This window comes from Oppia nitens, unplaced genomic scaffold (assembly GCF_028296485.1).
Source record: "Oppia nitens isolate AA-2021 unplaced genomic scaffold, nextdenovo-longstitch-racon4-pilon3 scaffold4_pilon_pilon_pilon, whole genome shotgun sequence".
Classification (NCBI taxonomy): Eukaryota; Metazoa; Arthropoda; class Arachnida; order Sarcoptiformes; family Oppiidae; genus Oppia; species Oppia nitens.
The window spans coordinates 7,270,555-7,293,272 of record NW_026533232.1 but is presented as its reverse complement, the minus strand read 5'-3'; the positions used below and the strand labels follow the sequence as shown (position 1 = coordinate 7,293,272).

The window sequence follows — 22,718 nt, the reverse complement described above, 5'->3', positions numbered from 1 at the left end:
TAGTATGTAATTGATTGTAAATTGGTGGTGAAAATTTTATTCAAATGTATAATTGTAATGAAATAGCAGTGTTATTGTATGGCAACTAATTTATAATTATATTATATATTTACATATCTTATGTAATCAAATACATCTAAATTTATTAAAAAGTTCAATATTTAACATTGTTTTGTATTTTATTATTTTACTGAATTAATCAATCGTACAATTATTGTTTTCAGGTAATAATTATATATATATATATAAATATTTCAAATATTTTAATAATAAACTTATGATTTATTAACACTTTAATTATTCACTGTTATAAACATGTTTAAAGAGAGGGAAAAGTTTATTAAAATTTATACTAAATATAAATTATAAGCTTATATTACATACAAAATTTAATGTCATTTTGAAAGTAAATATTTAGTCATAAATTATATTTATTATTAGTAGTAGTATTAGTATTATTACGAAACCATATAACCAAACATTTAACACGATTTTGTGGAAAATTATGAGTTTAGTTACTAAACTTTAATAAAAATATATTTAAATAAATTTTTATATTTTTTATTAACTAAATCTGAAATAAAATTAATTTTTCAATTTTTACTAACTTAACACATGTCTAATCTTAAATCAATTATCAGTTTTTATTTTAAAAAAGACAAAAAAATATCTGAATTAAATGTAATAACTAAAAGACAAAAATTTAATCTCATTTTTATAATTTACAACATTTCTGACTATAAATAAATATATTATAAGATAAATAAACACATTTTTAAATACTGTGTATGACTTTCAGCTTATTTATACAATAATTTTCAAAAGAAAGATATTATGCAATGATTTTTATGTCATAAAAATATGAGAGAAAACTCATATTAATTAAATAATTAAAATATGTTTATATATTTGATATAAGTTAACATTATTATTATTATTACAATTTAGTTCACTTGAATATATTATAATTGTTGTTATTATTATTTTAATAATAGTTATGAAACAATATTAATGTAAATATATTTTTCTGTAAAAACTAGTGAATATATTTGCGTAAAGCCATTAATAAACTAAACAAATAACAGTTTAATTGAAAACAATTTATTTTTAGTGTCAATGAATGAAAATGTTGTGAAATTCATTAGCGACAAGAAAAACATATGAGTCTAATGACTAACGATTTAGAAATGTTGGCTCTATTTAGCAAATATGAGATAAAATTGTATTTTAAAATTAATTTATGATTTTTAAGTAGCATTTATAAATTATTTACAAAAATTTATAGAAGTTTATAATGAGTAGAATACTCTAGGATTTGTTGATTTACTGTATTAACATAAATATCTAAATAAATTATTTAAAATTACTGAATATTTTGTGTAACAAACAAAATTGGTTAAATATAAATGTAAATATTTTTTTAGTGGTTAATCATCAATAAGCCTAAATGCCTTTAATATGATAATTTTAGCAATTTGAGCAACCACATTTTTACTATATTTTACCATAATTTACTACATTTTAGGAATTTTTCTAAAAACATAGGAGTCATCAATTTTGGCTGATTTGTCTGATAAGTGACAAAAATATTTTGCCTCAAATTGATTGTCAAAATATGCCTATAATTTGGTAGATTATATTAACACTGGTTTTATTAATATTTGTATTTTTATAAAAAAAACAACTAATAAAATACTGTCGTTTAGTTTTAAAAATTACATAATCTATGGTTTATTTTAGATAATCAATGGGTTAATCACATCAGTTCAATGTTTCTAAAATAAATTTTTTTGTCAACTTTGAAAATGTTTTGATTTATATAAAGACAAAGAGCTCAACCCTATCCCCTACCAGTGCTAACCTTTATATTCCGACTTTCAAATGCTAAGCCAAAAACTATTTAAAGAAAACATAAGAAAAAAATGTTGTAATTTTATTGTTATTTTTTATAAAAAGAAGTTTATTAGTTAACTTTATATTTATAACTTTTACAGTATATGTAATAACTATAATAATAGTAATGTATATACAATTTTATAATATATATATATAAAGTTTATTAGAAAATTTATGTGAAAACTTTATTTTAAAACTTAGATTAAACTTATGTTTGCTGAGTGAGTGAATGAGTGGAGAGAGAGAGAGAGGCGTTATCATTAGTTTCCATCTGAACTATGATATCAATACATTACATATTTTTAAAGAAAACTGCAGTCAAATAACAAAATAAAAACTAAGAAAACTTGCGAAATGCTAGAAGAAGGCAAAGGCCTGATTCTCTATGTTGTAAATAGTAGTCAAACAACCTCTCCCTATCCCTATGCCTATCTCCCTATCCCTATGTCTATCTCCCAATCCCTATCCCTCTTCGTCTCCCAAGAGCTGTATAGCTATGGTCTGCGATGTCTCTCATCTTAAGCCATAGCAGACACACAAAGTGATGAACGATTCAATAGTTGTTTGCATTAACGAAACAAATCATCAAAAAAAAACTTCCCTCTCTAAGAATGACATTTTAAAATCAATTTTCATTTTCTAGTTTAAGTATTGTTCAAAATTATAGACATTTTTTATTAGCATTTTTGTGTGATTGTGATGATCGATGACAATAGTCTTTATTAAAATATAATTATATAATATACTTATATAAATTACATTTAAAAGTGATTGTCATTGCAATAAACTATTGCAAAACCTATTTATAAATAAGGAGATATATTGAGAGCAACTTTGTTGGCATCTTACAGCACGTGTTATTTTAGTAGCACTGTATGATTCATTAGCGGTGGTCGGGCTTAAAATAATTCACCATCAAATTTGCGCACTCTTGGCACTACCCTAAAAGTTAGGCCATTCAACTGGCATTGCACAGACTCATCGCTATATTATATACTCGGGTATTGCTGTACACACCATAACGCTTACCTAACATCGTATATACAGACATCGGTGCCGGCAGTCAGTCGGCTTAAGGCACTCATAGGGATCCGATGGCAGCAATTGATGAACCACTTTATTGTGTTAATGTGGCTGAACTGGTATGCAATCGCTATTTAATACTAATGCACTTAATTTACTAAATAGTAGTTTGCTGCTAAACTACATATTAAAAAATTGATAAATTTAACAAAGCGATAATAATGTTAAATAATAATAACTAATAATAACTAATAATAATAATAATAGCAATAATGATAACGATTATTATTTTAGCGCTCGAAATATAGTACTAAATGTGATGAAACTAATAAGCAAATTGATGTCTCACAAGGAGTTGGCGATTATCGCGAATTACTGGTGTATATCTTTAAAAATATTTTTATATTAATGATATATTATATATATATTTTTAATAAACTAATGATTTCTAACCAACTTTTTTAACTATACATATGTCTAACCATTGCACATATGCCACAATTGATATGCATGGCTGACATGTTATAAACTAGATTTTCTTAACTTTTCCGACACTTAATTACTTTTCTCATCTCTATTATCATCATTATTGTCAACTAAATTAGTGTGTGTTTTGTGTTTTTGTTGTGTCTCACAAAAATATTATCAATGAATAGGATCAACCAATAAATGGGACAATGAGTCATAATTGTGAGGAACGTCCTAAAAAATATGAAGTGATTATCTGCGAGAACACACCCGAAGAATTGCCACCCGATGTGGTCAGAAGTAAGTCAGGAATTATTATTATTTTATTTATTTTTTTAAATTGTAAATAATTTAATATACAGGATATTTATTATTATAACAAGTTTTTTAAGTATAATATTAACTATATGTTACTAAAATCAAATGATAAAAAATTTGTCGTATATTTCCTCACACTTTGATTTTCACAATTCATGTTTGATCGACAAATCTTTATAAGGAATTTGTTTAGTTTTTGTTTATATTTATAAAAATAGCTTTTTGTGTGTAGTTTTGCAATACATATGAGTTGAGTTTATTTATAGGAAATATGATATATATATATATATATATATTAATAAGATATTTTATATCCTTTTATTAAACTTGAAAATTTCATTAATTATATTAATAGTTTTAATAATATAATAATAATAAAGCCAAAGAATTTAATATAAGTTAATCTATAATTTATGTCATATCTTGATTATCTCATCGACTTATCAAACAAAATAAAATAAAAAATATGCGCCATTTTTAGGATAAACTTTATAATTAGCAATTAGTCTCATCTTTAATGAAACGAGTTATTTATAAATACATATATACTGTATATATATATATATATATATTTGTATATATATTTATGCATTGCTATTCTGTGACCGATTTCCGTGAATTATAAAACATTAAAAGAGAGCCCAAAGATATGAGAATATTAATGAAGTAATGGTCAGAATATATATAAATTAGTGATAAATTATTATTTTTCGTTGTTTTGTTAACTCCTCCATCAACAACAACAACAACACCACTGTCTGGTACTGTATTGCAAAAAATGTTGTAAACTTCAGGCACTAAACTCTAAAATATGGCGAAAATGTATTTTTCCGATTCACAGCATTCAGTGATCAGGTTTTTAAAAGCACTGACTTATGATCTTCTCTTTGATTGCTTTTCAGCGGTTTGTGTGTGTGTGAGTGTATGTATGAGTGAGTGAGTGTGTGTGTGTGTGTGAGTGTATGTATGAGTGAGTGAGTGTGTGTGTGTGTGTGTGTGTGTGTGTGTGTGTGTGTGTCTGGTCTGGTATGGTATGGACTTTTCATTTTTTATTACCTCTTTGTTTAGTTATGTAATCTATAATGATATTACAACTATTACTTCTCAAAATTTTTTATCGTGAAATATGTTAATAGTTAGTCATTAAAAAATGGTGGTAATATTAAAAAATTTTATTTTATTTTTTAGTTTTTTTATTAATATTATTACAGTAAAGGGCTTTACAATAAAACTTAATTTTTATAAATAGGCAAAATAAGCAACAAAAATACATATGTTAAATGTTTATATAATAAATGGCCTAATTTTGCAATATGTTTGTGGTGTCTCTACACTGTGTAGTCTACAGAATATTGAAGTCATAACTAAATATATCGTCGGATTGTATTACTAGTGATTAACTGTCATTTGAGATGAATTTTCTTTAACTTAGTTTTGTTTAGTTTGTTTTTTAGTGTCTCCTATACTCTCTCAAGCATTACAATAGCTTATGGATATATGAAAATATATTTCAATACATATACATAGGTGTGTGCTAAACAACTAACTATATCTGTTTATAATTGGTAAAATATGATAATTATATTATATTTGGCCTAAAAGTAGAAATTTTAATTGTAACACTTGTGTGTACAAAATATACTGTAGATATAACAGTATTAAAGTATTTGTCACAATTAGCTAACTTTATGCACAATAGTGTAAAACTTGATATGATTTTTGTGCCCATTTTTAGGCATTCCTGTTGATGAGTCGATAGGTTTACTTGATATACTGTATATATATATATATATATATATATATGTATGTATGTATGTAACATACCTGGCCAAACAAAATAGGTGCTTATTGCCAGTAACAGTAACATGCTCAACGGTCATATACCTGTCAGTCAATAACTAATCTCTGAGCTGGTAAGGTATGGTATATACACTGTATAATACAAGCAGTAGTACCTGAGTTAGTGTATACTGTATTGTATTGTCAAATACAATGCCAGTTGTATTGAAATATTCAATAGAAGAGCTTTGAGTGAAAAAATAGCTGAAGTAATAGTAATACTGGTTATTATAAGAGCTTTAGTTATATTTTTGAAGGGAAGTCAGTTTGCATACCAATACTACTCACTTACAGGATGTCATACCAGTCCCGACACTTTTTTATCCCTATTATGTATTGACATTTCCAGTGACATTCAGCAGCACTTTCACCATTGAAATTGCTGTCGACAGCCACTACTCATCCATCCCTTTGTCTCTAATGAATGACTCGTTAATTGCTATTTACAGGCAATTCAAAGGTTGAGGAACAGTACTACAACTTAGCCAAGGATTTAGCAAATATTAGGAACAAATTCGAATCAGGAGTCGACAGGACTGGACTCGACGACAACCATAACAATCAAAACAACAAAACCATCGATAAAAATATTCTTCAGCGGTCTGACAGTATTAGCGTAAGGATGCAAAAGTAAGTTACCATTGATTTGGTTTTTGTTTTCATAATAATTATATATTTTTAATAATAACATAATAAACGGATACACCCTTTGTTTTGACACTTTTGTCTTTGATTTATAAACATCATAATCACTGTTTTGGTCATATAATATAATATAATATAATATAATATAATATAATATCATAAACATTGTTATTATGTAAATAATTAGATACCAGAGCGCAGTTGCCGGAGATAAGGATAGTCACTATAGCAGTGATGAAGAGAATACTGATCCCAAAGAGATTCAACCGGAACCCGAAAAACTAGTGGCCGTTGATTTGTCGTCATTGAAGTCTCAGTGGGAAACGGGTTCAATCAGTGCTAATAAAGATGAATCGGATGCCACTAAAGATGAATTAGAAGAACTGAGAAAGAAGTTAAGTTTAGGCCGAAGCGAATCACTTAAGGAAGTCTATGAGAGAACCATTAAAGAGTCGCACAATAGTGAGAACGGTGGCCATCGATCGGAGATAGTCTTAGACTCACCCATTAAGGCAAACAGTATTAAAGAAAAATTTGAAAAAGGATTGGTTGACTCTGAGAGCGAACGGATCGATAAATTGAAAAATGAAAGAGAAGAAGAATTTCATACAATTTCTGAAAGTGATTCAAATGTCAAAGAAGCCAGAAGTATGTTTAAACAGATTGACGCCACTGCCACTAAAGGTCCGACACCACCACAAGTGAACGGACAATCGCATAACACTAACGGTTTGAGCAAAAAGCTGACAAACGGTGATGTTATCAGAAGTGGCGAACAAGTTGGCGAAGATGTAACCATTGATTCAAATCAATTACAGGAAAGATTTGCTTATTTTGAAAATCTGCCCAAAGAAGTGCCTAAAGAAACGAAAAGGCATCAAATAACACCTCCAAAGGACGTCAATGTTATCTATGAAAATAATGTCACCGAAACTAATCCTGATATTATCCGTTCATTGGATACCATCGATGATATTCCTAAAGTGGAAACAACTAAGAAAATGCTCGATAAGTTTAAGGAACTTGAAAAACAAGTGGACAACAATCAGATAAGTGCTCCCAAACCATTGAAACGGATTACACCGCCCAAAGATTTTGTGCCCAACACTAATGGAGACAAAGAACCATCGCCTGAAAGAGATCCAAATATAAGTTAGTCTTTTATAACTAAAGAATTATAAGAAGTATGTAATGATTAAAATTAACATTTATTATTAATTTATAAATTAGTTAAGTCGAGCCTTAAAAATGAGGATAATATTCCGGTGACACCCGAAATAACTCGTAATCTTAAGGCAAAGTTCGAGAACTGGTCGGTAGACAAACAAAACAGGAAAAACAGCAGTTTTGACGCCGAAGATGAGTTTGTGCCGCATATCGATACCACTAAAAACCTGAGGGCTAAGTTTGAGGCCATCAAAGATGATGACAAATCAATTGAAAAGCCGAAACCTCGCGTCAATCGATTTGTGGTAAGTCGTCAACTCCTTGTCTTGTTTGCCACAAACCACTAGTCGCTAACATTGTAGTCATAATACTTATCTAATCTATAATGTTTGACATTTTTTTATTTTTAATATCTTAAGCTAATTTACATTTATAATCTAAAACAGCATTTAGTTTACAATATTCAAAATAGCTTAAATTGCTATTTGGTATGCAATGCATGTCTAAAGCATTATTAATAAAATAATTATAGTATTACTGTTACAGTGTATTTATGTGAAATGTAGATTCGTAACCGTTTTATATTTTTAAAAATATTATTTTTTTTTATCTTAACTGTTTTTGGTCGGCACTTATTAAAAATAACAAAATTAATTGTTATGTAATAATATTATAAATCATAAAAAATGATTACTAATTTGCTTTAAAACGTTTAACGGAATTGAGTGAATTAACTTAAAAAATTGAATATAAATATGATATGAATTATTGTCTAAATTTCAATACACTGTTTCATTTGTAGTGACAACTATTGGTCTCTTAGGAAATACTCTTTTTTGGGTGATTTGGTGCTAATCCTCAATCAGTGCCTTTAAAAAACAAACTAATATTAAAAATAATTTCTTCATTTTATTTATAATATTAATTTTATTACTTATTTGAAAAATTTTACACTTATTATAATTTATAAGCCGTTATCTTTAATTTATTTTTATCTCTTTCATAAACCATTTGTGATTTGAAATTGTTTTATAGCTTTAATTGTGAAAATATTATAATTTAAAGCAAATTATGGACAATGAACTCAAATGTTAACTATTTATGACATAATTATTGAATTATACATAGCTTTATATACTGTACATTGCATACAATTTTATAATACTTTATTGATTTTAATAAGTATTTTCATTTATTTATTTTAATTTTTAAAAAATATTTATTGAACTTATAAAAATATAATTCAAGTGTTAGTATTTAAATATAGTAATTTCAAATTTTGAATAAGATTTTTTTCTAAAACAAATTATGCATTAAATAAACAAACAAAAAATAACTGTGTGTACAATATATGCAGCATAAAAATTTCAATTATAAGGTCCATTATAAATTTTACATAATGTATTATTATTTCAACGTTTTACTATTATTACTATAATTAAATTAAATATATGCTTAAATGTTAGTGTGAATAAAATAATTGTCTATTAATTTAAATAAAAATCTACTTAATTTTTTGAATTACAATACAGTATATGATTATTAACTATAAAATTAATATTATTAAAAAAAAATTGATAAAACTAATGGAGTATTATATTTAGTTTGAAACGACTGATCCAATAGCGGACTTGTGTTATGTCTGCCGAAGCAAACTCTATGCGATGGAAAAGATGGAGTTCAGTGGTATAAGACTTCACAAGAATTGCTTCCGTTGTTTCAAATGCAAGTGTAATCTGAGGTAATATTGATTTATTTGTCGGTTATGTCTGATCTTTATGAAAGTTATCATATGATTACAATTTACTAAACAGATTGGATAACTTTACGATAACCGGCGAAAAGTTATACTGTATTCCGCATTTCAAACAACTATTTATGGAAAAAGGAAATTATGAACAAGGATTTGGTTTAGAACAACACAAAGACAAATGGATGAATAAATGCATTAACAATAATGACCTGATTATCAATAACGATGACACCACCGACAACAATGACAATGAACACACCGTTGATGACACTACTCATAGTCATAATCAATTGATTTGTGACGTTAATGCCAATGAAGCGCATATCGATTACGCAAATCTCAGTGTTTCCGATGTTTCTGATAATGAATATTGAAATTTTGTTACATTTATTATATTCACATAAAGTTATCTCATAGATAGTATACTTTGTGTGTCAATATATTTATATATATGTTATATTTAATAATATTTGATACAAATAATTTTACCTTAAATCAGTATTCAATATTTTTTATTTATGATAAGCAGCAATACTTAATTGTTGTTATCGATGGTTAGTTATATTTATTTTATTATATATTTTTTGTCGGCCAAAAAAGTTTAGCTCAAAAATATATATATTATAATTAATGTTATTATTTAAAAACTCTTAATCGATTTTTTCATTAGCTTTAAGGTAATGATTGAATGTTGATTTAGTTTTTATTAATCACTTATTTGTTTTATCATTGAATTCATTTGGATAGAAATTATATCTTTATAAATAATGTCAGTTTATGTGATATTGAAATGTTATGTTTTGCATGATTTACTGACTTATCAATAATTAATATGAATTGAATGAATCAAAGGTCTTGTGAATAATATTTACTTAAAAACAAAAATCTTATTTTTCTGGTATATAAAATTTAAATTAAAAATATGATTATATCATATATTATGATTCATATTATAAATATATTTTTTGAAGCATTTAAAATTTAGTAAAATTTTTTATAGAAAGAGATATAATTTGTTTTATTTTATTTTGCAATTAATAGTTCAATTTTTATTATAGTTAAAATTATGAAAATGTAATTTTAAACAAATTTCAAATGATTTATTTTACACAATTATTGCTTGATAAAAAAATGTTTAAAAATTTAATCATAAATTTATTATTGAAAAATTTAATTAAAATAAAATTTCGAATAATCTAATTAAAAAAATGTTTGATTTTTAAAATATTTATTGTAATATTAATCTTGTCAATGGGTCAACTACTGTTTATATTTTAAACAAATCATAAAATTAATATCTAATATTTTATTTAATATTTATTTGTAATAAAGATAATTAAAATAGTATTACCGGTAACTTGTTTGTTATCAGTCAAATGTTTATATACGGTATATATAATATACCAAACTATTTGATAATTACATAATATAAGTTATTTTTATAATCAACAAAAAATATTATAAAATGTAGATCTTAGATATTTTGAAGAAACTGTTTAATTGCTTTATTTATTGCTAACATGTGTTTAATTAATGTTTTTTAAATGAATACTTTTGTTTCCCAATTTCCGACATAACACAGACATGCTATAAATGGCAGATAAAAAATAATTTAGTTTTAATAATGTTTTATTATCTCTAGTTTGCTGTCAATAATAATTATATTTTACATAATATTGTGTGAAACTTACATTAAGATCACGAAAGTACTCGTTATAATCCATATTACACCCAACGATAAATTTATTGGGAATATTGAATCCGACGTCTGTTTTTCAAAAATAAAATTTTTTAAAATTATATATTAATTTAAATATTGTATAAATTTATTTATAACAAAAATTACAGTCAGGTGTGTATCCATTGCTAAGTGGTGTTCGTTTGACGAAAAGACTGGTCACACGTATTGTTTTTAGATTATATCCCTTAAGTAGTTCCAGAAGTCTAACCATTGTTTTTCCCGTATCGATGATGTCCTCCACTATTAATACATTCTAAATATTAAATATAATTATTGAATACTTATTCAATCAAATGATTTAGTTATGCACAACAAAGACATACCTTTCCTCTAAGCGATTCCAGTGATTCAATACCAATAACTTTGAGATCAGATGTTGATCTCTCGTTTTCATAACTTTTAAGTCTAATAAATTCAACTTTCATTTGTTGTGCCAAATCAGTCGTTTCGTTTGGTGTTTGCGATGCATAACGATATCGATAAAAGTGTCTGATTTTGTCCAACAAATCATTAAAGAAAACATAACCGCCTTTTAGTACACATAACGCCACAAATGGTTCGTCGGCTAAATCAATGGCAATATCACACGCAAGCCTTTCAATTCTGATTTTTATGTATTTATTAATTTTAATCAATATTTAATGTATTATAATATCATTTAATCAATTTATTTTAAGTTGATTTAACATTACATACCTGTCTTGAATGAAACCTCCAGGAATCAGAACTCGATCCAAGTTTGTCGCTAAATATGGATTAATATTAAACGATTCCAATGGATAGCCATCGAAGTTATCACTAATCTATAGATTTTTCAATTATATATAATATATATTTTAATTTAAAAAAAATTATTTTAAATTAAAATATATTCTTACAGTTATAAATGGACTTTTGGTTGGCATTTTCAGAGACATTATTATGAAAATTGATATTTAATAAGTTATTTTAATTAATATGTTTCAAAGTTAATAACTTTTCTCAAACTAATTAACTATTGAATAGCTTCACACAATTTTTTATTGTAAGTTATGAAATGTCATTTAATGTACTTCTATATTAAAATACAAAAATAAGGTTTATATATACAGTTTATATATATAAATTTATATATATTTTACCCCGACAATTTTTAATGACTACAATATGTTCAAACATACATGTGCTGATCAACTATATCATGATTATATAGACAACTACAGTATTACAACAATCAACTTTATACTATATTGCAATTGTATTATATTACAACCCAAGTGTTATGGTTGGTAACAACATTTTATGTACCGTATATTAGTGTGTGATTTGTTTTTAAAAGTACTTCAATAACTAAGTAAATGACAATCAAATAATTGATAACATACTGTACAGTATTAAGCATTTGTTAGATTGATTTAATAATGTATTTTAGTTTTTATACTTTATTTGTTTGACCACTTTATATATAATTTGATAATATCGTGACCCAACTTAGCAAACAATCATCTTATTGCTGATTATTGCACTCATAAATGTATAATTTATTTACTTAACTTGTAAGTTGTCTCATCTAATCAGGTATAATGTATTAATGCCGGTAAAACTATACTATAATTAGTGTTGAAAATTTTAATTATATTTCCAAAGTGTCGATAAATTTATGAAAGTTTGACAAATTTGAAGAAAGTTAGATAAAAAAGTTTAATTTTGATATTTCTTAATAATAAAAATAGTTAGTGTACACAATCGTGTATTAAATATTGAATAATAACTTATAGTAATCAATATGTCTTAATATGTTATGTAAAACATTTATTATTTTTCAGATTTAATATTAAAATTTATATTTTACATAATATTTGTTGACAATATACAATATTTTCCTATAAATTAATTTTCCGATTATATTGTTCGTACATATTATAGTTTGCGTTAGTTTGAACTAAACTTTCATTAAACTTTAAAATTCATATATAATTTAATGTAACAAAATTTTTAACGATTCTAAACATTATCTATAACTATAAACTTACATATAGGCTATTTTATAATTTATACTATTATATTTACACTACACTACAGGGTATTTATAAAATAATATGCTTCACTTGATAAAGTAATTTACCTAGATAAGTTTTTTTTAATCAGCTTTACTAAAAAGATTTATTTGTAATTAACTTATTTATTTGAGGAGAAAAAAATTATATAATGTATTATATTAAATTATTAACAAGATAATTTTAACGAATCAATTAAATATTTATACTATAACTAAATTATTTTAAGCAATAGCTTGAAAATTATTTGCTAAAATAAATTCTGAGTAAAAATTTTTTATATAAATTATAGTGGATTATTGAAGTATACATTTGTGTGTATAATTTGATGCCAAAAAAACTAAGCATGTATTAAGTGCTTTCAACAAAATTTATTTATTGGTCAAAGTTTTAGTGAATTTTTATTTTAGTTTTTTTTTTAGTGAAAACAGAGATATATTATACATATGTGTAGTGTATGTACACTGTATGCCAACAAAAATGCAGTCCAACTTGTAGTGAGAGTTGAATGGTATATACAGTACAGTACAGAACTAATACATGATTTTGTTTACAATACGTGACCGTCAATGCAGTCAATCGTTGTACAGATTGTGCTCAGCTTTCACTATACACACAGTTTATATACAATATATTTAGGAGAGTATTACTGTATTACAGTATTACTGTAGTGTGTATTGAATATTGACTTTAGTATAGACTGTAGAGTAGAGAGTCTAATGTTATCAATGTTTACGTGTAGTGAATAGCAATATGGCTGCCAATGGTTAACATTAATGTTGTCTTTGTTTTGATAAACCAATTGATTGTCATCATATCAAATGCAATCATATTAATAATGATTTATCATAATCGGCAAACATAAACATTCAAGTAATGGCCGTGAAATGTACGGACAAAGTACTGGTCACGACTGTCGCTATCGTATACCTGACCGTTGTTTCACTGATACCGTCAGCTGAGGCCTGTTGGGGATCGACACACATCGGAGGTCAGTGTCATCACCTAATTGTCATTTTATTGATTATACATTAACCTATTGATCAACTGTTGACCAATTTGTTTACCAATTTAATTATTTATAGTGACCACTCCTGACCAGCAGATCCTAAATGGCAGTCGACTAGCGATAGACTGTTCCCTAAACAACAACACCATTGAATATGATCACCAAATATATGAAGTGAACTCATCTATGATTGCCTTTAAATTTAAGAATGAATATTATAGTAGTGATAGTATACGACTTCTCAACACAACTGCATCACGACTGGAGGTGCCCGCGGCCACAGTGGACGACAACGGCATGTATTACTGTATGCTCAACATCTCTGGCCCGACACCTCTCATATGTGTCAGTCAAGTGATCGTCGGATGTAAGTGTTATCCTTCCCTCTAATATGTCATAAAATTTGACATTAATTTTTGTTGTTTGCAAATGTTATTAATTTTTATTTTTTGAAAATACTTTAATTGTTTTCCTCTAATAGTTTATTAATCGTTAATATAGTAATATAATCAAACAGTTTATAAAATAACGAAATAATTGTTGTATTGTTTATTTATTTGATGAATTATAGTCAAACCGCAACCGGTGTCTGACTTTAAGTGCATTAGTTGGCATTACCGCAAACTCCACTGTCAATGGACTCCGCCCTACAATCCTATTCATACCACTTATTCTCTCGAAGATAGGATTCATGCGAGCACTTCATTAACTTCATATGAGTAAGTCATGAGTTGATGATATATACCATTCCCTATCTCTTGTATATCTTAGTTATAAGAGAGTGTATGTGTCTGTCATAAAATTGTTTTATTTTTGTTTAAACTTTTAGCAAATTTATGCGAAATTCTTGACATTTAACTAAACCATTTACCAAAGCGCTTACATTAGTACTTAAAAACAAATAAACATTATTTTTATTGATTTATTTATAGGCTAATTGAATATTAATAGATATTATACTATTGTTTACATTTAAAAATCTAATAATATTTACATAACATTTGCAGTCATTTGACCCGTCCCTGTGGACAAATACCGGAGGAGAACAGCTGCGAGTGGAGGACAGACACAATGCCTCCGTATAGGAGTTCAACACTTAAATTTAATTTACTTCTTAAGGGACAAAACCAATTTGGCAATTATTCAAAGCTTTATGTCATTGATCACTATAGTATTATTAAGCCGAGTAAACCTCAAAATTTTGTGGCAATTGAAGTGACAAATAATCGCATTTCCCTTACATGGAAAGCACCCGAATATATCATATATGATGAAGACCTGTTGGAGCACATCCTCTATGAGGTCCAATACTATTGGCAAACGCCTGATAATGAATATAAAAGTGAGACAATTATTTTGGACGGCATTCGCCTTTCCAGTACTCAATTGACTGGTTTAGTGCCGTATATAACATATAATATAAGCATTCGTTGCAAAACACAAGAATCAATGAGTGAAGAATATTGGAGTGAATTTTCATCGATTTTGGTGACAACAAAATCTGACGGTCAGTCAACTTTTAGTTTGTAATTTGAAATATTAAGGGGAAGTTTAATTAAATTTTGTATTTTTGCTTTTCTTTATAGTCCCATATTTGTCACCGGAATTGATCCGACAATCCTTCCAAACCGACAAAAATATGGAAGGAATGAGAAGTATTACTTTATTTTGGAAACATATTCCTGTCGCGTATCACAATGGAAAAGACTTTAATTATACCATTGAACTCAGTGAACATGAGAACCATCACAAGTCTAAAGATAATAATCTTATAGAGAAAGGTTTCGATGATATGATCATTAGTCACAACACTTCCTATACTTTTAATCACATGAAGTCAGACGTCGCATACACTTTCAAAATATATGCCGTCAACTCTCAGGGAGTTTCTCGTAATTACTCAATGATTATTGTAGATCGCAATGATATGATAGCACACAAACCATTAAATATAGACGCCTATTCATTAGGTGAGGGTAGATATGAGATTCATTGGACAGAACCACGTTTTAACAGTTTGAGTGGTCCGGTAGTCAACTATACAGTATTTTGGTGTAAAACACTACGGCCGCGACCTTTTCCATGTGAGGGTGATATCAATTGGAAACATACAAACAGTTTGTCAATAGACATAAATGAAACGGACATACACTCTAACTATCAGTTTGCGGTCTCTGCCAACACAGCAACCACTACCTCAGGTATGTCATGGGCTGAATGTATAGTTCCCATTGATGGACGACTTGATAAATTGAGTGAAGTGCATCTTAAACAAATAAACTCTACGAGTATTTCCGTAAATTGGAAGTTGGCCTGTCCCGCACAGAAACGGGTAGTCGAGGAGTATAAAATCAAGTTATGTAAAGTAGATGATCAGGATATGTGTATCAAATCTAATTGGTTACCAACTGTTGTCGATAACTCGGCTGAAAGTCATGTGCTGACAGGTTTACAACCATTCAGTAAATACAAGATAACAGTTGTCTCGATTACAAGCGAAGGTCCGAGTGAAGAAAGTGATCCCAAATACGAATATACTGCTCACGACTCTCCAGAAGACGCTCCGTCCAATTTGGAAGTCACAGAAATAACCAGTCAATCAATAACATTGAAGTGGGCGCCTCCCAAATTGCCCAACGGAGAGATTCATTACTATGAAATTAATTGTAATAACTTTAAACAAAAACAATTGCCGAGCTCTTGTGTTCGTAACAATAGTCAATTTATTTGCTCTAAAACCTTAAAAAACCTCAAAAGTTACGACAAATACACTATACAAGTGCGGGCCTGTAATAGTGATTCGCTTTGTTCGCCATCAACTGTCAATTTGACGATCCGAACACTGGTGTCGACACCAAAACAAATGGATCCGCCAAGAAGTGAGATTTTCAACACGACATCCGTTCGTATTTCATGGTCACCTCCTAATGAACCTAACGGTCCAATTGATTATTACATATTGCAATTAATACACAGTGATAATAAAACATATGAAACAATAATATCAGGAAAACAAAGACATCATTATATGGTAATAGACTGTGAATCATATGGTGACGAGTCTGCAGAATATCGGTCACAATTTGCAGTCAGAATCAGAGCTGCAAATCGTCGCCAAAACAATAGTGATCTAATAAGTGAAACGAGCGATAAAACTAATTTAAATGTGTGTTTATATACTGAAAATCCTAACATTGGTTACATCATTGGTATGATTGTCGGCGGAACTTTAGGACTGACATTATTAGTGATTGTTTTGGTTGGTTTGGTTCGTTGGATGAAAGAAAAGATTATGTTATATAAGAGAATACAAATTGTATTACCGAAAGGTTTGGATGTGCCTCCACTCATGACCGACCACTCGGATCGCAATAGTTTTAATCCAATTGTTAGAAACGATAGCATACCCAACATTGCCAGTGGTGTTGTAATAGCAGATGTTTCTGATGAAGACTCGTTTAAGAATAGACACGGATCTGGTTTATCGCACACAAGTAATTCATCGACAGAGGGCTTGATTTATAAGAATACTCCCAACAAAGCAAATGATTTATTCATGCGATTGACAAGTAGTGATAGCGGACAACATGAGAGTATTGGTTCCCATTATAGTGGTGTTGAAACGCATATTTCATCAGATTCTGGAGTCGAGATCGATAATCATATATTAAATGGCGAACATTTGATGTCTCATACATTACATACAAACAAGTTTACAAAACCTCCACTTCCAATATTAGATGAAATATCATCGAGAAATAGTGATTCCAGTGGTAGTAAAGATTCGGGACTTGATGTTAATGCCAGTGCTCTTAAAAATAAACGAAGACGAAAACCAAAGACTGTGAAGGGAAGCGCCAAAATTTCGGCGCTTATTATGCCAACAAAAACCGATGTTATGAATCCATTATATGACACACCATTAGGTCACTCCGTCTGTATTTATTCACTTTTAGCCAATAGTGAGCCATCACTGTGCGATCCATCATTACGAGAGGACCACAATATTTTGAGTGATGTGACAAAGTATATAAAACCAGAAATGGCTAAAAGCCTAACAAATATCATTCAAAGTTGCAGTCCTTCGGAATCAAAAGTAAATTGTATTCATTGTGAATCAAACAACAGTTCAAGTCGTACCGCATCGCCTGCCTGTCCTTATTATAAATATGGTATTAAACGTCAAAATTATTTACATAACAATTATGTTGATTTGACTAACTTTTCGACACCCGATAAATGTAAAATAAACTCAAATGTCAAAAAAGCAAACAACGGATACGTGACAATAGACAGTATCCTCGAGAGCGCACATACTGTGAAGCCTCCAAAAAAGCGGTTGGAACACGACTGGTCTCAAAACAGTTATGACGCCGAAGTGTCGTCGACATCATCTAACGGCGACAACGAACAGACGGACCAAATGACAAATCAAAGAAGTTTTAGTAAATTAAATCAAAATTGTGTTAATAATTGTGAAAAAATTCAAAACATTTGTGTAAATAACAACAACACCACAGACATCATCACTCATCAAATGAATGCCAATTGTATCAATCCTTTAACTTTATATCCATTAAACACCACATTAGACACTATTGATTGTGAAACACCATTACATAATAATAGCTCACATGAGTGGTCACCAATGGACTCTGTAAGGCCACGATCGGCGCCCACAAACATAGGCGTTAAAAATAGTGATGTGTTTGTTAAAAACAGTAACGGATATGTTCTGCACAATGCAGTCAATGAGTTGACAACGGCTTCAAAACAGCCGAAAACCAATTTTGTTAAGAAATCAAATGGTTATGTAGTTATTGAATCAAATGGCATTGAAATGAATGATTTAGTGCCAAATAATAATCGTATCACTCAAGTCTAACGATTTAAAATTTATTAATTAATAGTTTATTAATTATTTTTTTTGTGCTAAATTTTTGCAATATTATTGATCACTCATTTTTCAAAGCATTACATTTATTATTATTATTTACACTTTTTATTATATTCATGTATAGTAATGTATATATTTGTTTTAATTGTTTGGTTATTATTTTTAATTGATACACAATTATTGCAATTTTATTATTCATTAATTTAATGCTAAATCTGAAGTTTAGACAAAAATTTATACCATTTATTTGAAACTATAAGCTTAGTATTGAATCAATTTATAGTACAATTCATTTAACAAATCATTAATTCAGTACTTGAGACTTGAAATGAGAAAAGTTTGAAATTTATGATCAAATAATTGAAGCAATCATTAACTAATTGTTTAGTCAATGTTATTATATATTTTTTTGTAAATTTAAACCAATTTCTCATTTCTAAGACAAATGATGTGTAATAATTTTGTTGTAAATTTACATTTATAGTGTATATAATATATACTCTATTAGTAAGTCTATTATATTAATATAAATTATTTCTAGTCATATATCGACTTTAATCTTTTTATAATCAAACTTTTAAATATTCATATAGAGTCTAATATAAGCTTTTATATTTGTAAAAAATTATCGATATAATTTTAAACATTTTAATTTTAATTAAAAAAATAGATTTTATTTCAGAGATATTAAAAGCATAATTTATATTTACAATATATAAATATTTATATTTGCAAAACACTAAAAATATTAGAATAAAAATTAGTTTAATTTGAATGCATTTGTTATAACTCATATCATAAGTTGTTTCTCACTTATTAATTAATTAATTAATATTTCAGTTAAACGCCATATAAGGCGGACTCAATCCTACCGATTATTTTTCAAAAATATATTTAAATAATATATCTGTTAACGGAATGATTGCCAATAATCTAATGATATTATTTTGTTTATGAAAGAGCTTTTAATATTTTTGTATAATATTAAACATTTGTTAAAAATGTATGAATGTATTGGTTGTCTATTTTCTATTAAATGTTTAATCGCTTACATTTGTACATAATATAAAAAGTTAAACAATATTTTTGTCGGGTTTTGTTTTTTATTAGACTAAAAATGCCTCAAATTGTTAAAATAAAAAACAGTTTATTATTTTTATAAAAAAATGATAAATACAGGTCTCATATAATAGTTAAAAATAATAAATATTTTTAGTGTAAATTTTATGACCTTTCAATATTATTATTGTAATACAAATCTATATTTACAAATAATTTATTTAATTATATATATATAATATATATACATATTTAAAAAAATCATATTTGCATAAAATCTGATACTCATTTATATCATGAAATAAAAACTACAATTAAATTGTTAAATAATATTGTAAAACATGTAAATAAATATAATTAAATAAAAATGTTAACAAATATTATATTTTGTTTATTATAATTATTTACTATTGCTTTTCGATCACTTTATTAAAAATTATCAAAATTGGATGAAATACATAATGTGTTACATCTATAATAAGGATGAGATTTATTAAATTATTAGTGAATCTATAGACTATAGTCTCTGACATATGCGCCGTTTGGATTCAGTGAAGGGTTTACTCAAAAAATGGCTATTGATTTATGCCATGAATTTTAACCATTTTTTAAATATATATAAAATTTAATTAATTATAAAGTTTTCCAATATGTAGTGTGAATCTTAAAAGTAATAAATACCAGTAATTGAATAAATTACTGTATAAATAGCTTATATAATAAACTATAATATAACCAATAATTTTGAAACAGCCAATGAAAATATCAATTTATATATTAATATAACCTTGAAACTAATTTTAATTATTATACAATGTTTCACTACTATAACCATCAGTCCTCTAATATCAAAGTGTTTATTACAGCATTTTTAAGGAACATTATGTAACAGTTTTGGTTTACCAGTAGATATTAAGTAGGAATTTATGATCATGCTTATTTTTTAGTATTTAAATTATCAAAAATTGTCTATATTTTAAAATTTTAATTTTTTAATTTTTTCCAAATTTCTTGACATTTATACTACAAATATTAGTTATATAACAAACAATTATTGTAAAAATGTTGGGAACTTTTAGACGATCAATACTGCAGAAGCCGTGTAAATCATATTTGGATCAATGTATTAGAGCTTATCTATCGACACAACTTCAAGAACCAAATGAGCCCCGAGTGGTGACAACAATTCCCGGACCAAACTCTCTTCGCTTAAAACAAGAGTTAGATTCAATTCAGTTGTCTTCAGCCATACAATTATTTGTTGATTATGACAAATCTGTGGGCAACTATTTAGTCGATGCCGACGGCAATGCATTTCTCGATATTTACAGTCAAATATCGTCGATACCATTAGGTTATAATCATCCGGCATTAGTAAAAGCTGTAACTGATCCAAAAAATTTGGCCACATTTGTCAATAGACCTGCTCTGGGAATACTTCCACCAAAAGATTTTATTGAAAAACTTAAATCAGCTCTTCTGTCAATTGCACCGAAAGGTTTGTCTGAAGTACAGACTATGGCGTGTGGCAGCTGTTCCATAGAGAATGCACTCAAAGGTTACAATTTTTAACAAAACTATTTCTTAATACGATTTCTTATTATTTTTTGAATTATTTGACAAATAGCCGCTTGTTTTTGGTATCAAAACAAGACTCGAAAGGGTGAACCTCCATCTGCTCTAGACTTAGAGTCAAGTCTCTCAAATCAAACACCCGGAGCTCCAAAGTTAAGTGTAATGTCATTTAAGGGAGGTTTTCACGGACGAACATTTGGAGCGCTTAGGTATTCATTTGAAATGATCGCTTAATTTATTGATTTATTTAAATTATATACTCATTCAGTTGCACCCACTCTAAGCCCATTCATAAGTTGGATGTGCCAGCATTTGATTGGCCAATAGCTACATATCCAATATATAAATATCCACTACAAGAACATAGAGTTGAAAACGACAAAATAGACGATCATTGCCTACAAGAAGTTCAGAGTTTGATTGATGAATACAACCAAAAAGGTGTTCCCGTCGCCGCATTGGTCATTGAACCGATTCAGGGAGAAGGTGGTGATAATCATGGATCGGCTAAGTTTTTCCAAGGATTGCGTAAACTTTGCACCAAAAATGGTGTGGCATTTATTATAGATGAGGTACAGACAGGAGGCGGACCCACGGGTAAAATGTGGGCTCACGAACACTTCAATCTGGACGATAGTCCTGATATCGTTACGTTCAGTAAAAAGTTACAAATAGGAGGTTTCTTCTATAAGAAGCCATTCAGACCCGACCAACCATATCGTATATTCAACACCTGGTTAGGGGATCCAACAAAACTGGTACTTCTTGAGCAAGTTGTCAAAGAAATTAAAGAACAGAATCTTATTGATAATATCGCTAAAACCGGTGATTATATGCTTAAAGGATTGGTAACACTTCAACAAAAGTATCCAAACATTCTATTGAATGCCAGAGGAAAGGGAACCTTCTGTGCTATCGATTTCAAGACATCAGAGCTTAGAGATCAGGCAATTAAGGTTTGAAATATTAATAAAATAAACAAATAATAGCTTTAATTATAAACTCATAATGTTATAGGTTTTGCACAAAAATGGTGTTCACTGTGGAGGAAGTGGTTCAGCCAGTCTTAGAGTGCGAACAACTCTGACATTCAACACAACTCATGTGGATCTGTTCCTCAATAGATTTCAATTATCTCTCAAACAAATGTCTAATTAAATAATTCCGTTGTTTTAATTCATGCAATATTTCTTATAATTTTAATATTTGTCTTCCATTATAATTAACTATAAATTTATTTAAATTCTTACGCTTATTGTTTTCCAAATATATTTTATATATCAATATATTAA

At 27.8% G+C, this 22,718-nt stretch overlaps 4 protein-coding genes across 5 annotated transcripts; 3 read left to right on the top strand and 1 right to left on the bottom strand.

Annotated features, from left to right (window-relative positions):
* Nucleotides 1-2,696: 2,696 nt before the first annotated feature.
* LOC128960577 (uncharacterized) lies at nt 2,697-9,515 on the top strand. 2 transcript variants are annotated; one of them, XM_054306695.1, is made up of 8 exons: nt 2,697-3,038; nt 3,214-3,297; nt 3,576-3,687; nt 5,994-6,174; nt 6,377-7,341; nt 7,420-7,661; nt 8,961-9,097; nt 9,171-9,515. In XM_054306695.1, the coding sequence occupies exons 1-8, from the start codon at nt 2,991-2,993 to the stop codon at nt 9,481-9,483; spliced, it is 2,082 nt and encodes a 693-aa protein (XP_054162670.1). In that variant the 5' UTR covers nt 2,697-2,990; the 3' UTR covers nt 9,484-9,515. The 2 variants fall into 2 exon arrangements, with proteins under 2 accessions (XP_054162670.1, XP_054162671.1); XM_054306696.1 differs by lacking the exon at nt 3,214-3,297.
* Nucleotides 9,516-10,470: 955 nt separating this feature from the next.
* Nucleotides 10,471-11,883, bottom strand: LOC128960594 (hypoxanthine-guanine phosphoribosyltransferase-like). The gene is made up of 6 exons (XM_054306715.1): nt 11,729-11,883; nt 11,547-11,653; nt 11,174-11,453; nt 10,956-11,103; nt 10,801-10,877; nt 10,471-10,696 (listed from the first exon to the last, which is right to left on the bottom strand). The coding sequence occupies exons 1-6, from the start codon at nt 11,765-11,767 to the stop codon at nt 10,640-10,642; spliced, it is 708 nt and encodes a 235-aa protein (XP_054162690.1). The 5' UTR covers nt 11,768-11,883; the 3' UTR covers nt 10,471-10,639.
* A 1,429-nt stretch (nt 11,884-13,312) lies between these two features.
* LOC128960575 (uncharacterized) lies at nt 13,313-18,814 on the top strand. Its single transcript, XM_054306693.1, has 5 exons — nt 13,313-13,877; nt 13,972-14,262; nt 14,467-14,614; nt 14,903-15,402; nt 15,482-18,814. The coding sequence occupies exons 1-5, from the start codon at nt 13,763-13,765 to the stop codon at nt 18,778-18,780; spliced, it is 4,353 nt and encodes a 1,450-aa protein (XP_054162668.1). The 5' UTR covers nt 13,313-13,762; the 3' UTR covers nt 18,781-18,814.
* A 1,853-nt stretch (nt 18,815-20,667) lies between these two features.
* LOC128960583 (4-aminobutyrate aminotransferase, mitochondrial-like) lies at nt 20,668-22,673 on the top strand. Its single transcript, XM_054306703.1, has 5 exons — nt 20,668-20,767; nt 20,888-21,409; nt 21,479-21,635; nt 21,695-22,382; nt 22,444-22,673. Exons 2-5 carry the CDS (start codon nt 20,914-20,916, stop codon nt 22,582-22,584), a joined length of 1,482 nt encoding a protein of 493 aa, XP_054162678.1. The 5' UTR covers nt 20,668-20,767; nt 20,888-20,913; the 3' UTR covers nt 22,585-22,673.
* Nucleotides 22,674-22,718: the final 45 nt, after the last annotated feature.

Coding starts and splice junctions, on each gene's coding strand:
- LOC128960577 (XM_054306695.1), top strand. CDS start 2,991: ATGGCAGCAATTGATGAACCACTTTATTGTGTTAATGTGGCTGAACTG. Junction 3,039..3,213: donor GTGTTAATGTGGCTGAACTG/GTATGCAATCGC, acceptor TTATTATTTTAG/CGCTCGAAATATAGTACTAA. Junction 3,688..5,993: donor GCCACCCGATGTGGTCAGAA/GTAAGTCAGGAA, acceptor TGCTATTTACAG/GCAATTCAAAGGTTGAGGAA.
- LOC128960594 (XM_054306715.1), bottom strand. CDS start 11,767: ATGTCTCTGAAAATGCCAACCAAAAGTCCATTTATAACT. Junction 11,454..11,546: donor GGAGGTTTCATTCAAGACAG/GTATGTAATGTT, acceptor CATAAAAATCAG/AATTGAAAGGCTTGCGTGTG. Junction 10,878..10,955: donor CAATGGATACACACCTGACT/GTAATTTTTGTT, acceptor TTTGAAAAACAG/ACGTCGGATTCAATATTCCC.
- LOC128960575 (XM_054306693.1), top strand. CDS start 13,763: ATGGCCGTGAAATGTACGGACAAAGTACTGGTCACGACTGTCGCTATC. Junction 13,878..13,971: donor GGGATCGACACACATCGGAG/GTCAGTGTCATC, acceptor AATTATTTATAG/TGACCACTCCTGACCAGCAG. Junction 15,403..15,481: donor GGTGACAACAAAATCTGACG/GTCAGTCAACTT, acceptor TTTTCTTTATAG/TCCCATATTTGTCACCGGAA.
- LOC128960583 (XM_054306703.1), top strand. CDS start 20,914: ATGTTGGGAACTTTTAGACGATCAATACTGCAGAAGCCGTGTAAATCA. Junction 21,410..21,478: donor CATAGAGAATGCACTCAAAG/GTTACAATTTTT, acceptor TTTGACAAATAG/CCGCTTGTTTTTGGTATCAA. Junction 21,636..21,694: donor CGAACATTTGGAGCGCTTAG/GTATTCATTTGA, acceptor ATACTCATTCAG/TTGCACCCACTCTAAGCCCA.